The 19298-nt window shown below is 36.9% G+C and overlaps 1 protein-coding gene across 1 annotated transcript in view; it reads right to left on the minus strand.

Moving 5' to 3' along the window:
• Nucleotides 1–2667: 2667 nt before the first annotated feature.
• The window catches only part of LOC115232039 (sulfhydryl oxidase 2), an 84650-nt gene continuing 68019 nt past the window's right edge, over nt 2668–19298 (minus strand). The window contains exons 6-10 of the mRNA XM_029801920.2: nt 19113–19247; nt 16350–16485; nt 14280–14396; nt 4850–4988; nt 2668–3464 (exon numbers count right to left, since the gene is read on the minus strand). Of these exons, the coding sequence (XP_029657780.1) occupies nt 2710–3464; nt 4850–4988; nt 14280–14396; nt 16350–16485; nt 19113–19247 (1282 nt within the window). The 3' untranslated portion in view covers nt 2668–2709. The remainder of the gene's footprint in view (nt 3465–4849; nt 4989–14279; nt 14397–16349; nt 16486–19112; nt 19248–19298) is intronic.

Below are 19298 nucleotides of genomic sequence, written 5' to 3' on the forward strand. Positions count from 1 at the left end.
CATTATGTATACAAGTGTGTGTGTGTGTGACAGCCTCAGGATATTGAACCTTTCAGATGTGGTGACAAAACCAAGATACCTGGTGCCTTGTACTCAAAGAGACCCGTCCTCCACAGCAGAAGCGTTAAGGCCAGTCCCTCTGGTGAAGAGGATTGACTCACAGGTCTGATACCACATGAAAAGCACTTGTCAGTTCCATGTAAAAGTGCTCATGCAGGTGCCATGTTTAAAGCACCCAGTACACACTGTAAAATGGTTGGCATTAGGAAGAGTATCCATCAGTAAAGACCAAGCCAGATGAGAGTGGAACCTGGTGCCCCAACTTGCCAGCTCTGGTCAAACTGTGCAACCCATGCCAGCATGCAAAACAGACATTAAAGGATGGTGATTATATATGATGATTTATATACACACACACACGTGTGTGTGTGTGTGTGAACTGGGACTCTGTCAGGTGTAGTACTACTACTACTACTACAATAAAAATAAATAGAATAAGAGTAAAATAGAAGTAGAACTAATCTCACAAGAAGATTGTAGTCAGCGATCAACACTGAGATGAAAATGAAAGAAAGAAAAAGAATAGATCAGAAGGTGAAGAAACAGCTATGATAAATTTATGGTATTCAGACAGAGAAATTTTATATGTATATGCATGCACACATACCATTTAGCATGCACAGGATTTAAATATGAGCTACTATATGTTTTATACCTCTGATAATATAAGCTTGTCTGACCACTGTATTATAAGAGGTATGAAATTTATTGTAGCTTACATTTAAATCCTGTATATATTAAATGATATTTATTTCTCACTGGACAGAGCACTTTTTCTCTTCATCCCACCAACACCATATATATATGTATGGTGTGTATGTATATATACACACACACACACACACACACTCATTTAAAAAGCATCCAGTCCATACTATCAAGTGGTTGGCATTTGGAAAGGCATCAAGCTGTAAAAACCATGCCAAAACTGATCTCATCCATGCTGGTGCCACATAAATAACACTTAGTCCACTTGGCAGGGTGGTTGGTGGTAGGAAGAGCATCCAGTCGTAAAAACCATGCCAAAACAGATACAGAAGTATGGTGCAGTCATCTGTCTGGCCAGCTCCTGTCAAACCATCCAACCCATGCCAGCTTGGAAGGAGGACATTAAATGATGATGATGACACACACATATATAAATATATAAGCACAGGTATGGCTGGGTGGTAAGAAGTTTGCTTCTCGTCCACATTATTCTGGCGTTCAGTCCCACTGTGTGGCATCTTGGGCAAGTGTCCTCTACTATAGCCCTGCAACAATCAAAGCCTTGTGAGTGGATTTAGTAGAGAGAAACTGAAAGAAGCTTATTCCATATATGTGTACATGTCTGTGTGTCTTTGTGTTTGTCCCCTCACCACTGCTTCACAACTAGGGACCAAGAGAATAAGTACCAGATTTTTTAAAATTTAGTAATCGAAATCAAATTCAATGACTGGCATCCGTGCTAGTGGAATGCCAAGAGCATCATCTGAGCGTGATCGTTGCCAGAGCAGCTAACTGGCTTCCGTACTGGTGGCACGTAAAAAGCACCATTTGGGCTTGATCGTTGCCAGCGTCACCTTACTGGCACTTATGCTGGTGGCATGTGAAAAAACATTCGAGCAAGGTCGTTGCCAGTGCCACTGAACTGGCTCCTGTGCAGGTAGCACATAAAAAACACCATTTGAATGTGGCCATTGCCAGTACCACCTGACTGGCCCTCATGCTGGTGGCACATAAAAGCACCCACTACACTCTCGGAGTGGTTGGTGTTAGGAAGGGCATCCAGCTGTAGAAACTTTGCCAGATCAGACTGGAGCCTGGTGCAGCTATCTGGTTTGCCAGTCCTCAGTCAAATTGTCCAACCCATGCTAGCATGGAAAGCAGACGTTAAACGATGATGATGATGATGATGATAGTAATGGGGGGTGGGGCTGGTTTGTTTGATGAGCCCCTTCAAAGTGGAACCCCAGTATTGCTGCAGTCCAGTGACTGAATCAAGTAAAAGATAAAGGATTTATGTGTGTGTGTTGTGTGTGTGTGTGAGTGGTACTGACACCACAGAAGTGGTGGTGATGTTTACATGTCCCCCACCCCCCAAAAAGACACCTGTAGTAAAGATTCTATATGCAAAAACAGAGAATAAAGTACATTACTTCAAAAGTAAGGGTTAGTATCAGAAAAAGCATCTGATGATAAGAACACTGCTTCCAGAAGTCATGCCCAACACAAGCCATCATGGAAAAAAGTAGATGGAAAATTAACAATGATGATGACTTGAAAATTGAAATCTTTGAAGAAAAGGTGAGTATTATGATATTCATGCATCTTCCAAGAAAGGGTTCAGTAACATAAATAGAAACGGTGCCAACAAACAATCCAAACTGGCTTTAGGATTTGGCTGATAGAAACTTACCTGTATTCTAATTATGAACAAAATGCATCCAGCCACAGGAAACACTGCCAAAGCAGACATTGGAGCTTGATGCAATCCCTAGATTCATCATTGAATCCTGTCAAATCATCCTCCCCAATGCCAGCATAAAAGGTGGATGATAAATGATGATGACAAAATGATGATGATTTGACTAATAATATAGTAATGATAATAATAACAAGATGGAGTAGAAGCCAATAGAAGCTAAGATATTTATTGCTTCTCTGCAGTCAATATGGTAAAAGCTTACACAACCGTTTGCCTTTCCGACGTGCAAAATGGAAATATAAGAAAATAAGAAGACTTAAGCAAAAAATGTAAAATATAATACACATGCCTATGTCAATCTCACTAAATATCCAAAATGTCCGAGAAGACCGGACTTTTAAATGAGGATCATGTCGATTAACATTTCTCTCAATTAGTTTTCTTAAATGATTTTGTCTTCTTTGTTCTTTGACACTATGTAAATTCTGTAAATCTCTTTTTCTCTGTTTTTTCTCCCACCAATCAAGTTCTTCAGTTCTGTTCTCTAACTTTCCTAAAAATGATTCAGCAGTTTTGCCAGAATTTTCGGCCAACAGGTTATTATAAGAATTCTTAATGGATTCTGAGACTTTGATTAAATTGGTGGAATAGAAATGAACCATGAAGTCCAAGATTGCAGCTTTATTCCATTTCTGATTAGTTTTAATTATCTTTGAATTGTCTTTGATATTTTGGTTGTAACATGTTGAACACATTTCCACGGACGGGAATTGAATTTTGGGGTGAAGTGGATCTTCAGAGAAATCATTGTGAAGACGTTTATTAACTTTGTTATGGGCTTCCCATAGCCATAACACTGAATCTTCATGACTGTGAATCACAGAAGAAATATTTTGCGACATTTTCTGAAAATTCCGGCTACATTCTTCACATCCAAAAAATTTACTGACGTAATCAGAAATGGCTGAAAGAACTTCTGCTGGATTTGATAAAAGATCTAGAGGTTAAAAAAGACAGAAAAAAAAAATTAATAGTAATTCAAAATTGTTGTGACAAATTTGTTAACAAATAAAAGGAACAGGAAAGGATCGCAAGACACATTCTTCAAGTTGAGCTAACCAGCAGGAGACCTAGGAGCAGACCACAAGTAAAACGGTTGGATAATATCCATAGTCTAAGTTGGTCACCTTTGCAAATCCAGCGGGAAAGCTTAATGATAGCTGTTTCTGATAGGACCTTATTGAATAAATACCTGAAGACTTAACCCCTACGATCCTTCCAAAAACAGTGGGCAAGAAAAATAGATGGATGGGATGGATATAAATCTTTAATGAATCATTAATGTGCTTTACAAAATACATCCATGACATGAATTTTGGATTTAGACAATGGTACAAACATTACTGACCTTGTCTGAGAAACTGACAAGATAAGTACCACTCATATGCCATAGCTGAATAGTTGAATTAGTGTTAAATATTTACACTTATATTGTTGTATAACCATTGGAATTGTTAATACGGCACAATTCTTTTTGGATATAAACATTTATGATATATTTTTAAAAAATGTATGTCAATATTTGTTCATTGGGATTAGGGTAAATTTGTGGTGCAGAAAGTTTGGTTTGTTGTTAGGAACTGTTCTAAAAGTAAAACTAAGAACAAACAAACAAACAAAAAAATGGAAAACTGGTAAAATGTTGATACTGTAAGTTGAGTAGAGCTTAGATATACTTCAATATTCAAAAGTAATCTTTATAATATATATTTTTTAAATAGACATTATAGTCAGAGTAAGAAGAATAGTAGAAACCTTATAGGTTATTTATTTACTAAGATGACCGAGATGACATAACAACAATGGAAGATGCAACTGTGTAGGTGACTAAAGATTTGTGATTTGTCCGACCTATATTACACCTTCTATGTAATGAAACTATAGTAGTGATACCATGATTACAGCAACAAAATGTCCATCATTTGCTTGTGGCTTGAAGAGGTTTGAGTCCTCACAATGTTGTTATTGCATATGAGCCTTCATACAGTCCGCTGGAAATCCAGCCTTTACAAGTGCAAGGTTACAAACTCTTAAAGAATCTCACCAACAGTTTAAAACATGTCAGTTACCCCTATGAAACATTATAATCAAAACCAAATGATTCTCATTCTTTAATTGCAGCCCTTTATACCAAGCTCCACTTCTTACAAAGATGACTGACTCAACTTTTTGTCCTGTTAAGGTTGATAAAATAAATATTAGTCATTTATTGGAATTGATTCTATCTTGTGCTACTATCAGAATTCATTATTAGAGCATTCTCAGTCAACAATAATTTGTAATTCATTTTTGAAGCAAATAAATTAAAACAGTTGAAGTTACCATTTCTATTCTTTAAGTAAGCATTAACAGTAAGAGCATGAAAAATTGTCCATAAGCTACAAGGATAACCTCTATATTGAGGTCTGCTGCCCCGACATCCAATCCAAATTATTTTCTTTGGCAAGAAAGCATCTTCAGCCTGAAACAAAAAGAAAATAAAGTTATATAATGACAGTATAATTCAGAAATGATCCACAAAATATTAATCAATAAGGCATTTTTTTATTTTTTAGGAGAGCAAGAAGCACTTAACTAAATGTGATAATCTAAATAATCAAATTAAAAAATAAATATCCAGTATTAGGTCTGTAAGCTTCAGAACATAATCATTAAATGCTTGTCTTTCATACTGGCATGGGTTGGATGGCTTTACAAAATCTTGTGGGTCAAAGGACTACATCATGCTCCTATATCTGTTTGGGCATGGCTTCTACTGATAGATGCCACCAATCACATTACAGAGTATACTGGGTGTTTTTTATCTGACACTGACATTAATGATAGTGTACCATTTGAGCATGGCCATTGCCAGTACCGCCTGATTGGCCCTTGTGCCGGTGGCATGTAAAAGCACCCACTACACTCTCGGAGTGGTTGGCATTAGGAAGGGCATCCAGCTGTAGAAACTCTGCCAGATCAAATTGGAGCCTGGTGCAGCCATCTGGTTTGCCAGACCTCAGTCAAATCATCCAACCCATGCTAGCATGGAAAGTGGACATTAAACGATGATGATGATGCTGTAGCTTGTAAGACTAAATTATCTTCAACTGAGTGGGACTACAGAAGAGAAGGAAGCAGTTTTATGCTAGGTGATAAGCAGTGACAATATGAAAGAAGGGGCCAAAACACGTTTTTTTATTGTAGAGGAGATACAAAACTGCTCACATTGTACAAGAATGGTTGCAAGTAATTGGGGTGGATTTAAATTGTAACGAAAAGAAAATCACTTCTAGCATGGTTGGTATAAGAATGTAATCAGTAAGAATGTGAAGCCAGTAAGTGGGTAGAATTGCTGGCATGTTAGAAAATATTACATAGCAGCATTTTGTTTGTCTTTAAGTTCTGATTTCAAATTCTGCTGAAGTTGACTTGGCATTTCATCCTTTCAGGGTTAATAAAATAAGAACCAGTCAAGCACCGGGATTGATGTAATCAACTAGCCCCACATACTAAATCTAAACTCCAGGTCATGTGTCTATAGGAGAAAGGACAATTACACAGCATGAGGTTTGTGAACACAGGTTAAAATAGGACAGCATTCAATAGATCATCTCTCTATATATAAACGGCAGTTTGTCTGTGTGTGTTTCTGTGTGTCTGTTTGGTTGTACCCTCACCCTGACCACGGCTTTCAACCGATTCTGATGAAACTTGACACACACATAGCCCAATGTCATAATTCAAAACTAACCTGAACCACTAAGTTACGGGGACATAAACACACCAGCATCGGATGTCAAGCGATAGGGAGACGAACACAGACACACAACCACACACACATATATACATGGGCTTCTTTCAGTTTCCATCTGCCAAATGTGTGGTAAGAAGTTTGCTTCCTAATCACATGGCTTCGGGTTCAGTCCCACAGTGTTGCCCCCTGGGCAAGTGTCTTCTATTGTAGCCTCAGGCCGACTAAAGCCTTGTGAGTGGTTTTGGTAGATGGAAACTGAAAGAAGCCCATCATATATGTGTATATGTGTATATCTATGTGTGTGTGTTTGTTTTTGTCTCCCCAACATCGCTTGACAACCAATGCTGGTGTGTTTACGTCCCTGTAACTTAGTGGTTCGACAAAAGAGACTGATAGAATAAGTACTAGGTTTACAAAGAATAAGGCCTGGGTAGATTTGCTCAACTAAAGGTGGTGCTCAAGCATGGCCGCAGTCAAATGACTGCAACAAGTAAAAGAGTAAAGAGTATATAAGAGTATATATATATTATATATGATATATATATGATATATATATATATGACATCTATATGATATATATATATATATGACATCTATATGATATATATATGTATGACATATATATTATAAATATATATATAATAAATATATATGATACACACACACACACGCATATGACAGGCTTCTTTCAGTATCCAACTGCCAAATGCACTCATAAGGATTTGGTTGACCTGAAGCTATAGTTGAAGACACTTGCCCAAGGTGCAACACAGTGGGACTGAACCCGAAGCCATGTGATTAGGAAGCAAGCTTCTTACCACACGGTCGTGCTTGCAGCATTATACCTGATTTTATGTTCTGAGTTCAATTTCTGCTGAGGTCAAGTTTGCCTTCTAACCTTTCAGGGTTGATAAAATACATACTAGTCAAGGATTGGAGTCGGTGTAAACAACTAACAATTTATAAGGATTTCATTAAATAGCTGTCTTTTCCATTATTAAGTTACTGTTTAGAACAACAAAACTCTTGAACAAAATTATAATAGAAAGCTTTTCTTTTAGTGTTATATTTCAGGATGGTCTTTTTAGGGGTTTTTTTTTGCCAAATAAACACGTGCACTATATATTCATTCTTCACTTCAGATTTATTATTGTTCTTATTCTATTATCCTTTGTCTGAAAATTCAGAATGGATCAAACAGAACAAGAGGAGACATGGGATGGAGAGTTGCTGAAGAGGTCACAGGATGTGTGACAAGAGATTTCAGATAAAAGACAATAAAATACGAATAATAAATTTGAAGTGAAGAACGATAACTGTTGTGAAATATAACAATATCTGTTTAAACACAGGATTTCACATTAGGAATCTTGCAAAATTAATACATAAATGTAGTTTTAATTTTAGATATTAACAATTTAAACAGAACCAGAGGTGGTCACAGTGGTGGTGGGGGTGGGGTGGGATTTTGTTACTGAGGGTTTAAAATTTTTTTATATCAACCTACGTCTGGCTATCTCTGGTTCTATGTTACAGTCTATTACTCCTGTTACTTGTTGAATTAGCATTTATGTGACTGAGTATTCCACAGACATGTGTACCTTTAAACACAATCCTCAGCAAGGGGCATAGTCAATGTGACACAGTTGAATTACAAGTAATTACTTGAATTACTGGAGGCACATGGCCTAGTGTTTAGAGTAGTGGACTCACAGTCGAGGGATCATGGGTTCGAATCTCAGACTGGGCAATGTGTATGTTTATGAGCGAAACACCTAAGCTCCACGTGGTTCCGGCATAAGGTAATGGCGAACTTCCGCTGACTCTTTCACCACAACTTTCTCTCACTCTTTCCTCCTGCATCTTGCAGCTCACCTGCGACGGACCGGCGTTCCATTCAGGTGGGGAACCTTTACGCCAAGGAAACCGGGAAACCAGCCCTTATGAGCCAAGCATGGCTCGAGAAGGAACAAACTTGAATTACAAGTACAACCTGTCTGATGAGCATCTAAACAGTTTTGATCAATCCAGTTTCATTGAGAAAGCTTAAATGAAACTAAGGCTGGAGAAAAAAATATACTCAAAATGTTATGCAATGTGACTGAACCTGGAACCTCACGACTGTGAAACAAACTTCTTAACCACTTGGCTATGCCTTTGTGTGTGTGTGTGTGTGTGTACGCACACACATGTATTATATACACTCAAAAGTAGTTTAGGGTGGAGTCGACAGAAATATTGTAGACTAGTACTTAAAATAGAAGAAAAATATATCAAAGAAAAAGTTAAAGAAGAAAAGAGACAAAGGTTACAGAGGTCAATCATTGAAATTATTAAACATTTCCCTGTGTAAAGAAAAAGAAAGTAAAGTAAAAACACAGTGAGTGGAGTGCTATGAATGAATGTATAAAGGTGAGTTGATATCATTCACATATAAAGTATTTATGAGTACTTGAAATTTTATATATAGAACTATGAAAACTAGGACATGAAGAAGCATTCAGGATCATATAAAGCAGATTTTTGGGAGTCCATGAAGCAAAATAGTAAATTGGAGATCTACAATACTATTCTAATGACCCCTGAATAAAGTTTGTTTTAGCCATATGTATTGGTGTGTATTGCAAGAAACAGCTAGGTTTTTTTTCTCAAACGTTTTACATAGTTCAACCTACACAAGTTAATGTGTGAAAAAACAAAATAGAAATTTTGAAAGAAGTTTCTATAAAACTAATTTTTAAACAGCAAATGGCTATGGGGGTCCACCAGAATAAAATAGTAATCGAATCAGTCCATAGATAAAAAAAAATTGTTGAAAACTCCTGATATAAAGGAAAGACCGTTGCTAAAGAAAGGAAAAGCACTTTTTTTAAAGAAATCAAATAAAAATCTATAAAAGGTAAAAAAAAAAAAACCTAACAAACAAACAAAACAAAACAACTGTCACAACCCTGTTTCTTTAAATAATGTCAAAGTGCTATGGAACATAAAAGCATCTTTCAAGCACTGGGCCTCATGGAGGCAAGGACTAAAAGCATTATGCCATGCTTGAGAAGAAGACCCATGAAGCCAGGTAAAACTACAGTCATGGCAGATACCAGTGTCACACAAATGGCGCCTATGCCAGTGGCACGTAAAAGTACCCATTATACTCGTGGAGTAGTTGGCATTAGGAAGGGCATCTGTGCCAAAACAGACCGGAGTCTGGTGCAGCCTTCTGGCTTGCCAGCCCTCATCCAACCCATGCCATGTATGTGTGTGTGTGTGTGTATGTGTGTGTGTACATGAGTGCATGTGTGTATATATGTGCATATGAGTGTGTGTGAGACCATGTGTGTGGACATCTGTGTGCAAAAGAGATGGAGAGACGTGTGTGTGTGCATGTAAGTGCACATGAGTGTATGTGTGCATGAGTGTGTGTGTATATGTGCATAGGAGTGTGTGTGCGTATGAGTGTGTGTCAATGTATATGTGCATATGAGTGCGTGAGGATGTATGTGTGGATGTGTGTGTGTGGCTGTGTGAATATATATGTATGTGTAGCATGGGTGGCGGCATGTGTGTGTGAGTATGTCTATATGTATATATGCAAGTGCACGCATGTGTAAGTAAGTGTGAATCTATGTTTGCAAGTGCACATATGTGTGTGAGTGTAGTGGGGGAGGGTTCTACTTGTACATGTCAGGATATGTCAACAGGTGTGTGCAGAAGGTGTGTATATATTATGTGCGGGTGAGGGTGTGTGCATGTTATGTATGATGGTGTGTGTGAGATGGATAAAAAAATAAATGAAAGCGAAAAATAAAAAAAAAATTAAAGAATAGATTTTAAAAAAGGTGTGTGGAGGATGTCACTGGAAGGAGGGGTTCAATGCTTAGTCCAAACGGAGTTTGGATTTGGAGAATTAAAATGTAGGTCTGTTCAAGACAAAGTCTGGTGTTGGTGGATCCTTGTTGTAAGGCCAGGCCGAAGACAGTGAGGTGTGAGGTGGAGTGGCTGGCAGAGCAAAAATGATGGGTGCATATGTGCGTGTATTTTCTTTATTTTGTTTTGCTTTTATACAATGCAGTACCCAAAGCAAATACTGTCTGTCTGTGTGTTTTGTTGATCGTTCAAAATTGCTGGTGTAACTAATAACACTTTTACATGTGTGTGTGCGTGAATGTGAGTGAGTGAGCGAGCATGAGTGAGTGTATGAGAGTGTGATTGAGTGAGTGTGTTAGTGTGTCAGTGAGTGGATGTGAATGAGTGTATGTGAACAAGTGAGTGTATGTGAGCGAGTGAGTGTATGTGAGTGAGTGAGTGTATGTGAGCGAGTGAGTGTATGTGAGTGAGTGTGTGTGTGTGTGTGTGAGTAAGTGTGTGAGCGAGTGCATGTGTGTGAGTGCGTGTGCGAACGAATGTGTGTGAATGTGTGTGCATGTGTACATGTATGCAAATGTGTGTGTGTGTGAGCAAATACGTAGGTGTGGGTGTGTGTGTGTGTGTGTGTGCAACTGGTGAATCTTTATCAAATATCATCACCTTTTGTGCTAAAATTACAAATGCAACGCCGCCTAGTTATGGCCTCACACAAAGATAAAATCTCACACAACCACAATATAACAAGAGAGATCATAGATACTAGTAACTCGACAACGAAGTGTTGTAGCTGTGCAAGCACTCAAGGAATCACAACTGCCTCTGCTTATATGGCACCCCATTTTTCATCAAGTAAAGAATCTAGTCCTTACCAAGCAAACCAAGTGGAGTTTCCAGTTAGGTCAGAGACAACCTAACCTTGCAACAGGTTGTACTGGCTCTCAGGATTATGAAGTAAGCCAGTATAACTTGTTACCTGATAAAGTTAGAGGTCTGATAACTAGGTGGTGTTTATCAGATGTTTGATTTTACGTGCACATGTGCATGTGTATGCATATGTGTAATAATAGTCTATTACATTTCTCTGGTACTTATCAACTCTGAAATAACGGAAGGTGAAGTTTACCTCATCAGTAAAAGTAATCAAAAGTGCATGAACAGTATATCTTAAATATAAAACAGTGTTTGTGTATGTGTGTGTGTGTGTGTGTGCGCGTGCGTGCACACACACACACACACACACATATGTTCCATATGGATTCAAAAACTGAGTTGCCGATTTTGACGCATGAGGTATCAAAAGATTCGGTAATCTTTCAGCTACCAAATAAAGTGTTTTCTTGCACAACTCTTTTTTACAAGAAAAATAAGCACAAAAACAAAGTCAGGTCAAACAATTTTGCAGTCTTTATCTCAGGGAGGTCACTCTGCCTCCACAATCTTTACGTCTTAGAGTTTAGTGAGAAAATGTTTAAAATACATGGAGTTTTACTAGGGAATGAAACTTCAAAGATAAACCGTCAACTTTATTAGCATTTATTTGGTACTCTTTTACTTGTTTCAGTCATTTGACTGCGGCCATGCTGGAGCACCGCCTTTAAATAATATAATCTTTTAATGTGAAGTATGTTTGTCTGCATTTTGTTTAGCCCAGAGTTGCATAGTTTTTTTTTCATTCTTGAAGTACTGTAAATTTGTGTCTTTCTTCTGATGAAAGGGTGTTTTAAGAGAGATTTGGCTGCTATCTGTAGTAGCTCAAATTACCACAGACACTCCTCTGTGTGTGTGTTTTGTTATGATGTAAAAAATACCTTTTCTCAGAATATTTTGCACAGTAATTTTTAAAGAAATCTTACTGCTAACCATTCAACTTCAAATTAGAATTGTTAATTGTTGGAAGTCAATTAGACTGAGATGTACATATAGTGCTATCATATAGACTGGAAGTTCAATAACAAGTTTTGAATTCATTAACTTGTGGTTAGTAATCCATTACCTTAAATTTGAAGCCATTAAGTCTTTAAACATTATCTTACTGGGTTTCAACAGTCACTATGATGGTGTATAAAAAAAAATATTGGATTTGTTATATTGACCTCAGTATGTATTTCAATCTGGCATTCATTCTATGGATCTCTGCTTGATGAACTGCTAACTTTGAGATATAGTGGGACACAATACTTGATTTAACAACAAATGTAAACACACACACACACATTAAGTGCAAGAATGACTGTGTGGTTGAAAATTTTGCTTCCCAACCATATGGTTCTATGTTCAGTCCCTCTACATGGAACCTTGGAGCAAGTGTTTTCTACTATAGCCCTAGGCCAACTGCAGACTTGTGACTGAGTTTGGTAGACGGAAACTGCAGTGTTGCTCATCGGAAAACAACTGAAAAGCATTGTAACAAACAAGAGTTGTTTGCTTCATACTCCTTGTGCCCATAAGGAGCAAATAATACAATGTGGCTGTAGGTCATAACACCTGGGCAACACTGGGATGCATTGCTTGTAGAATATAAAACAAGAGTGCTTATATGGATCAAAAGCCAATAAGAGAGCTTCTCTCATGGTCCCTACCACAGTATAGTTTGTTCTAATAGAACATTCACGTTTAAGCAGGGATAAATATCATTTCAATATTAATACTGCATTTGTGACTAATATATATTTAGTACATACACTAATGCACAGGAAGTGAGTTGTTTAAGGAAGCATGGTGTTTTCGAAGGGTGTAGTGTCTTGACAGCTAACAACTGAGGTGGGCAGTTTATTCCATGCTTCAGCAATTCTGAGTGTAAAAAAAATGTTTCCAAAAGTCATATGTGATGTGTTGATTTTTGATTTTGTGAGCATGTCCACGAGTGTTAGGCATGGAATTCAAAAAGGTGCCCAAGGTTGTCGTTGGAAAGATGGTGGATAATCTTGTGGGTCTTTACCAAGTTAATTGCCAGACATCAAAGCTTTAGTCTATACATGCCTAGAGAAACAAGACATTCAGCATATTATAGTAGATACCTGAGGGTGGGTATTTGTCTGGTTGTATGTTTCTGAACAGTTTCCAGGAGACTGATATGTGTAAATATATGTAGAAGTGTGTGTGTGTGTGTGTGTGTGTGTCTGTCAGTTAAGACTTTCCTTTCTTATGCATTATTCACTTATCTGAAACATGCATAGTAAATGCATTCAAAGTATCACTACTTGGTTTGACTTTATTTAAACTGTGCTTATATATGTGTGTGTGTGTGTGTGTGTGTGTGTGAGAGAGAGAGTTGGATGGATTTTTGTGAATGTGTGTTAATTTCAAACAGCTGTTGCTTATACAAAAATGTTTCACACAATTGAAACAAATTATTTTTATATGAGATACAAGACCATCAATTACTTTTTTTTTTTTCCCATATAAGCAGTGTGTGTAAAATTTCCAATAACAGACCATTATAGATCACATCACCATCATGTGTGCATTTAATCTATATTACTATCCTTCTTTTTAAAAACAAAGGGGTCTAGGTCTAGTGAACAACAGAGTTGCAGAATGATACAAAATCTGTAGCTTCATAATTTAACAAACCAATATAATTATTGCTACACAAGTCAGATATTAATAATTAATTATAAAATAAGCTCGTTAAATAACAGTTCATAGTGTGTGTGTGTGTGTGTGACTTTTTTTTTTTTACAAGACTGAAGTTTTGGCCTGCTTATCCTTCATCAGACAGTGTGATGAAGAATAAGCATGCCAAAACCTCCAAGTCACTGTCAACACTGTTACTGTGAAAGAATAATAATATGTATTTGAGAAAGGTATATCTAGTAATCCTTTACTTTAACTTAAAATTTGTTTTATTATAACTTTACAAACTGACAGATAGACACACATACATACATGCATGTAGATAAATAGATAAATCAATGCTACAAAAATATAAAAAATCATGAAGATGAGGTAGAAAAAATACAAGTTAACAAGGTATACAAAGTTGACACTTGGGAAAATTAGAAGTGTGATATTTCAAGCCTACACTCTTCTATGGAAAGGATAGATTAGAAAAGAACAAGCTTGTCTAAATTTTATTATATATATATATATATATATATATATATATGTGTGTGTGTTTGCATATAAAGCCAATTATAGATAATTACTTACCTGTAGAGAGTCAATTTTTTCTAGCCAAGATTTACCAGTGATGGAATATTGGATTGTTGAAAGCCAAGAATTGACCTTACTCAGGTAAATTGAAACTGATGTTTCACCAGGAAAGTACTGTCAGAAATAAAGAAAAAAAAGAAAAATGTATTCTTCATCATCAATATAGTGTAGGAGTGGCTGTGTGGTAAGTAGCTTGCTTATGAACCACATGGTTCCAGGTTCAGTCCCAATGATTGGCACCTTGGGTAAGTGTCTTCTACTATAGCCTCAGGCCGAACAAAGCCTTGTGAGTGGATTTGGTAGATGGAAACTGAAAGAAGCCCGTCGTATAAATATATGTATGTGTGTGTGTGTGTGTGTGTATGTTTGTCTGTGTTTGTCCCCCCCAACATCGCTTGACAACCGATGCTGGTGTGTTTACGTCCCCACAGTAAAAGAGACTGATAGAATAAGTACTAGGCTTACAAAGAATAAGTCCTGGGGTTGATTTGCTCGACTAAAGGTGGTGCTCCAGCATGGCCACAGTCTCTTTACTGTTTTACTTGTGTAAAAGAGTAAAGAGAGTAAAGAGTAACATCATCATTTATTTACTGTCTACTTTTCTATACTTGCATGGGTCAGACAAGAGTATGCTGGGGATAGAAATTTTTTATTTTCCTGCAGCTGGATGTCCTTCCTGTTTACCAACCAACTCAATTGGTTTCTAAGTGAGGAAATCTCAGGCTATTGAACATTAAACAGTCTGCACATGTTTTTATGGTAGCCTGCAAGCAAATGACAATGTCAGGAAGACGTTGTTTACAAATCAACAAACATGGGGCAAATATGAACTAACTCTAACACACATATACATACATGTGAGTGAGTGAGGGCAAGTGTGAGTAAGGGCGTGTGTGAGTGAGTGAGAGCAATTGACACAGCTTTTTAATGCACCTGTAAGCTAAAACTGTTTTCAATATGCTTGTTTCACAAGTCCTTCAAACACTAAAGGCATGTTATTTCACAACAGCTGAAATAATTAAAACTGAAGATGGAATAGAAGACACCTTGGACAGGTATCTTCTATAGCCCTGGGTTGACCAAATCCTTGTGAGTGGATTTGATAGACAGAAACTGAAAGAAGTCCATCATATATATGTGTGTGTGTGTGTGCGCACACGTGCATGTGTGAAAGACTGTGTGTGTGTCTCCTTGTCTTGACATCATGTGATAATTGTAAAATTGATTGTCACTGCCATAAAAGCAGTGTCAATCATTTCCAATATACTGTGAGACCATGTCTGGTCATGGGAAAATATTACCTTGCATGGAAACAGGTGAGGGTTGGTGACAGAAAGGGCATTTGGCTGTAGAAAATCTGCCTCAATAAACTCCATCTGACCCGTACAAGCATGGAAAAGTTATGATGATGGCGACAAATATTCTGATGGTATATTTGCATATATGCCATCAGTTTCTGATTAGTTATTTTGAAGATAATGTTCAAAGTATCAATATTGAGGAACATATCACATTTTAGCATTCAAGGAGATTTTCACTAACACACTGCAAGCTTTTAAAACTCAGTTGCTACTATACTGTAAATGAGCAGACATAAGCTCTTTTACTCTTTTACCTGTTTCAGTCACCTGACTGCGGCCATGCTGGAGCACCGCCTTTAGTCGAAGAAATCGACCCCAGGCCTTATTCTTTGTAAGCCTAGTACTTATTCTATCGGTCTCTTTTGCTGAACCGCTAAGTTACGGGGACATAAACACACCAGCATCAGTTGTCAAGCGATGTTGGGGGGGGACACACACACAAACACACACAAACACACACACATATATATATATATATACATGACGGGCTTCTTTCAGTTTCCGTCTACCAAATCCACTCACAAGGCTTTGGTCGGCCCAAGGCTATAGTAGAAGACACTTGCCCAAGGTGCCACACAGAGGGACTGAACCCAGAACCATATGGTTGGTAAGCAAGCTACTTACCACAGAGCCACTCCTGCGCCTACAAAAACTAGGAATATTTTTTTTTTCTCCTCCTTTAATTACAAATATTTGAAATACATACCTTGGACAAAACTTCAATGAAATTTTGAAGTGATTTTAATGATTTGCCGTTAATATTTTTTCGAATTGCAATCTCCTGCTGAAACATATAATGGATTCCCGAGAGTAGGTCCTGCATGTGAGCAGCTGGCTTGTTTCTGATGACATAGAAAAGAGATTTAATTAAGAACATGTTAAGTAAGTTTTGTATCAGATGCATAATTCCCACCAAAAACAAATAAATTTTTATTTAAAAAAAAACTAATAATAATAATGATGATAATAAAAACAACAACTAACATACTAAAGAAGAAGTAGAGAGAAAAATCACTTGATAACCAAAATCCAGCAAGGCTCAAAACAGAAGCACCAATCCAATGTCAGAACTAATGATGGCTTAAAAGCTCTGAAACAAAAGCAGAAATCAAAAAACTGAATTTAACTACTCAAGACCAACACCAGTTTTCAAGCTGAGGTGGGAGACAAACACACACACCACAGGCTTCTTTCAGGTTTGTTGACCAAATCCACTAACAAGGCTTTGGTCAGCCCAAGGCCACAGTAAAAGACACTTGCCCTAGGTACCATACAGTGGGACTGAAACTGAAACCATTTGGTTAGGAAGCAAACTTCTTACCACACAGCTATGCTTGCACCTATCATGAACAATTCTAAGGTAAAATATAACAGAACTGAATCCTAACACCAAATGCAGAATGTGCAACCAATACAATCAGATGGCTAACCACATGGACCCCAGTGGTCAGTTGTTGCCAAATCTGAATATACAAGGAGAGGCAAAAGTATACGGTTGCTTAATTTGAGCAGAATTCCTATTCTGAAAAAGAAAAAGAGAAATGAAAAGAACATTCCACTCATTTTAAGCAACTGTATACCTTCTTTTGCCCCCTGCGTATACACAGACATGACTGAGTTGACAGCTATATCTATGGAGCAATATGTCAACACTTCAATGTGAAAACAGACAAAAAGTGGTATAAATGGGTACCAAACAAGGTACACGGAAATGACCTGGCCACAATAATCTGGGAATGTGCACATCCAAACAAAGTGATCAAAGCAAAACATCTGGACAAAATAATCAAGGACTGGAAAAAAACCCAAACAAAATGAAAAAACACATGCATACTGATAGACATTATAATCCCTTCTGACCAAAATATGATGAGGAGTAGGTGGAGAAAGAGGAAGATGATGATGATGATAATAATAATAATAATAATAAATAATAATAATAATAATAATAATAATAATAATTCTTTCTACTAAAGGCACGAGCCTGAAATTTGGTGGGAAGAGACTAGATGATTATATCAACCTCAGTGTTTCACTGGTACTTGATCTATTGACCCTGAAAGGATGAAAGGTAAAGTCAACCTCAGCAGAATTTCAACTCAGAATGTAGTAATGGGCGAAATACCACTAAATGTTCTGTCCAGCATGCTAACGACTCTGCTAGCTTGCCACCTTAATAATAATAATGATAGTGATTTTTTTTGTTTGCCATACAGAAACATCAGAAGAGGGAGACATTATAAGGAGAGTTTATAATTTGTGTGTGTGTTCACATAAAAGATAAGGGGAAAGAAAGGAAAAAGAAATGTGATAAAAGTATACATAGTGCATTAAGTATGAAAACACAGGAATGATGTAGCCCTCTTAATGCAAGAGTACCTCTTACTTGGAGCCAGTCAGGGAAGCCCACAGATCCATGATTACTCTGACCACCAAGGGCAGGAGCCCTCACCTAGTGTGTTACAAAATTGCTACTGCACTGGATAAAATGCTAGGTGGCCTTTCTTCTAGCACTTTACATTCCAGGTTCCTTCTGTCAAAGTCAACTTTGCTTTTCATCCTTTTGGGGTCGATAAGGTAAGTACCAGTCAAGCACTAGGGGCAATGTAACCAACTGACCTTCTCCCACAAAAATTTCAGGCCTTGTACACCTACAGTACAAAGAATTATTGTATAAAAAATACAAAGGAAAATAGAAACTCCTGATAAAAAAGTATAGCTTTATACCAGTGTTTCTCAAGCAGGGTTCCACGAGAAAGAGAGAGTTAAGCTAATGCTAATTTCATGATTGTAATATTACTATACATGCACAACATATTATTGGTTATTGTAATATAGACATCATCCTATCTAACCTATTATGTTATATATATATATTATATATATATATATATATATATATATCTAACCTATCTAACCTATTATGTTATCAACAAATATAACAACCATATATATATTATATATATATATATATGGTTGTTATATTTTTTGATAACATAATAGGTTAGATAGGATGATGCCTATATTACAATAACCAATAATATGTTGTGCATGTATAGTAATATTACAATCATGAAATGTTATGCAAGGGTAAAATGGTTGAGAAACATTGTTTTATACAAATGAATACAGGTTTCAAATTTTGGCATAAGGCAGGAACTTCAGGGGAGGAGGTAAGTTGCTTACATCAACCCAGTGTTCAACTGGAACTTGTTTAATCAACCCTGAAAGTATGAAAGACAAAGCTGACCTCAGTGGAATTTCAGCTCAGAATGTGAAGATGGCTGAAATGTTGTAAGCATTTTTCCCAGTGTGCTAATGATTCTGCCTGCTCACTACTTTTATACAAATGAATATTAAATTAAAAACATACCAACAGTGTTAATTATAAAACAACTATCAATAATTTCCTATACACACACAAACAGAAAAAAGAAGAGACATATAGAAATTATAAAAATCAACTTACATTTGAATGCTTTTAAGAGTTGGTTTCATACTGGCAATGTAACCCATTGATGGGTCTTTTATTCCACTAATATTGGTAGCATAACCAGATACATTTTTTAGGTAATTTACACAAAACCTTGTTGTCAGATTTGAACTGGAAAAAAAACAATAAAAATATTTGTTTTAAACAAAGGTAAATGTATAC

Source organism: Octopus sinensis, linkage group LG2 (genome assembly GCF_006345805.1).
Source record: "Octopus sinensis linkage group LG2, ASM634580v1, whole genome shotgun sequence".
Classification (NCBI taxonomy): domain Eukaryota; kingdom Metazoa; phylum Mollusca; class Cephalopoda; order Octopoda; family Octopodidae; genus Octopus; species Octopus sinensis.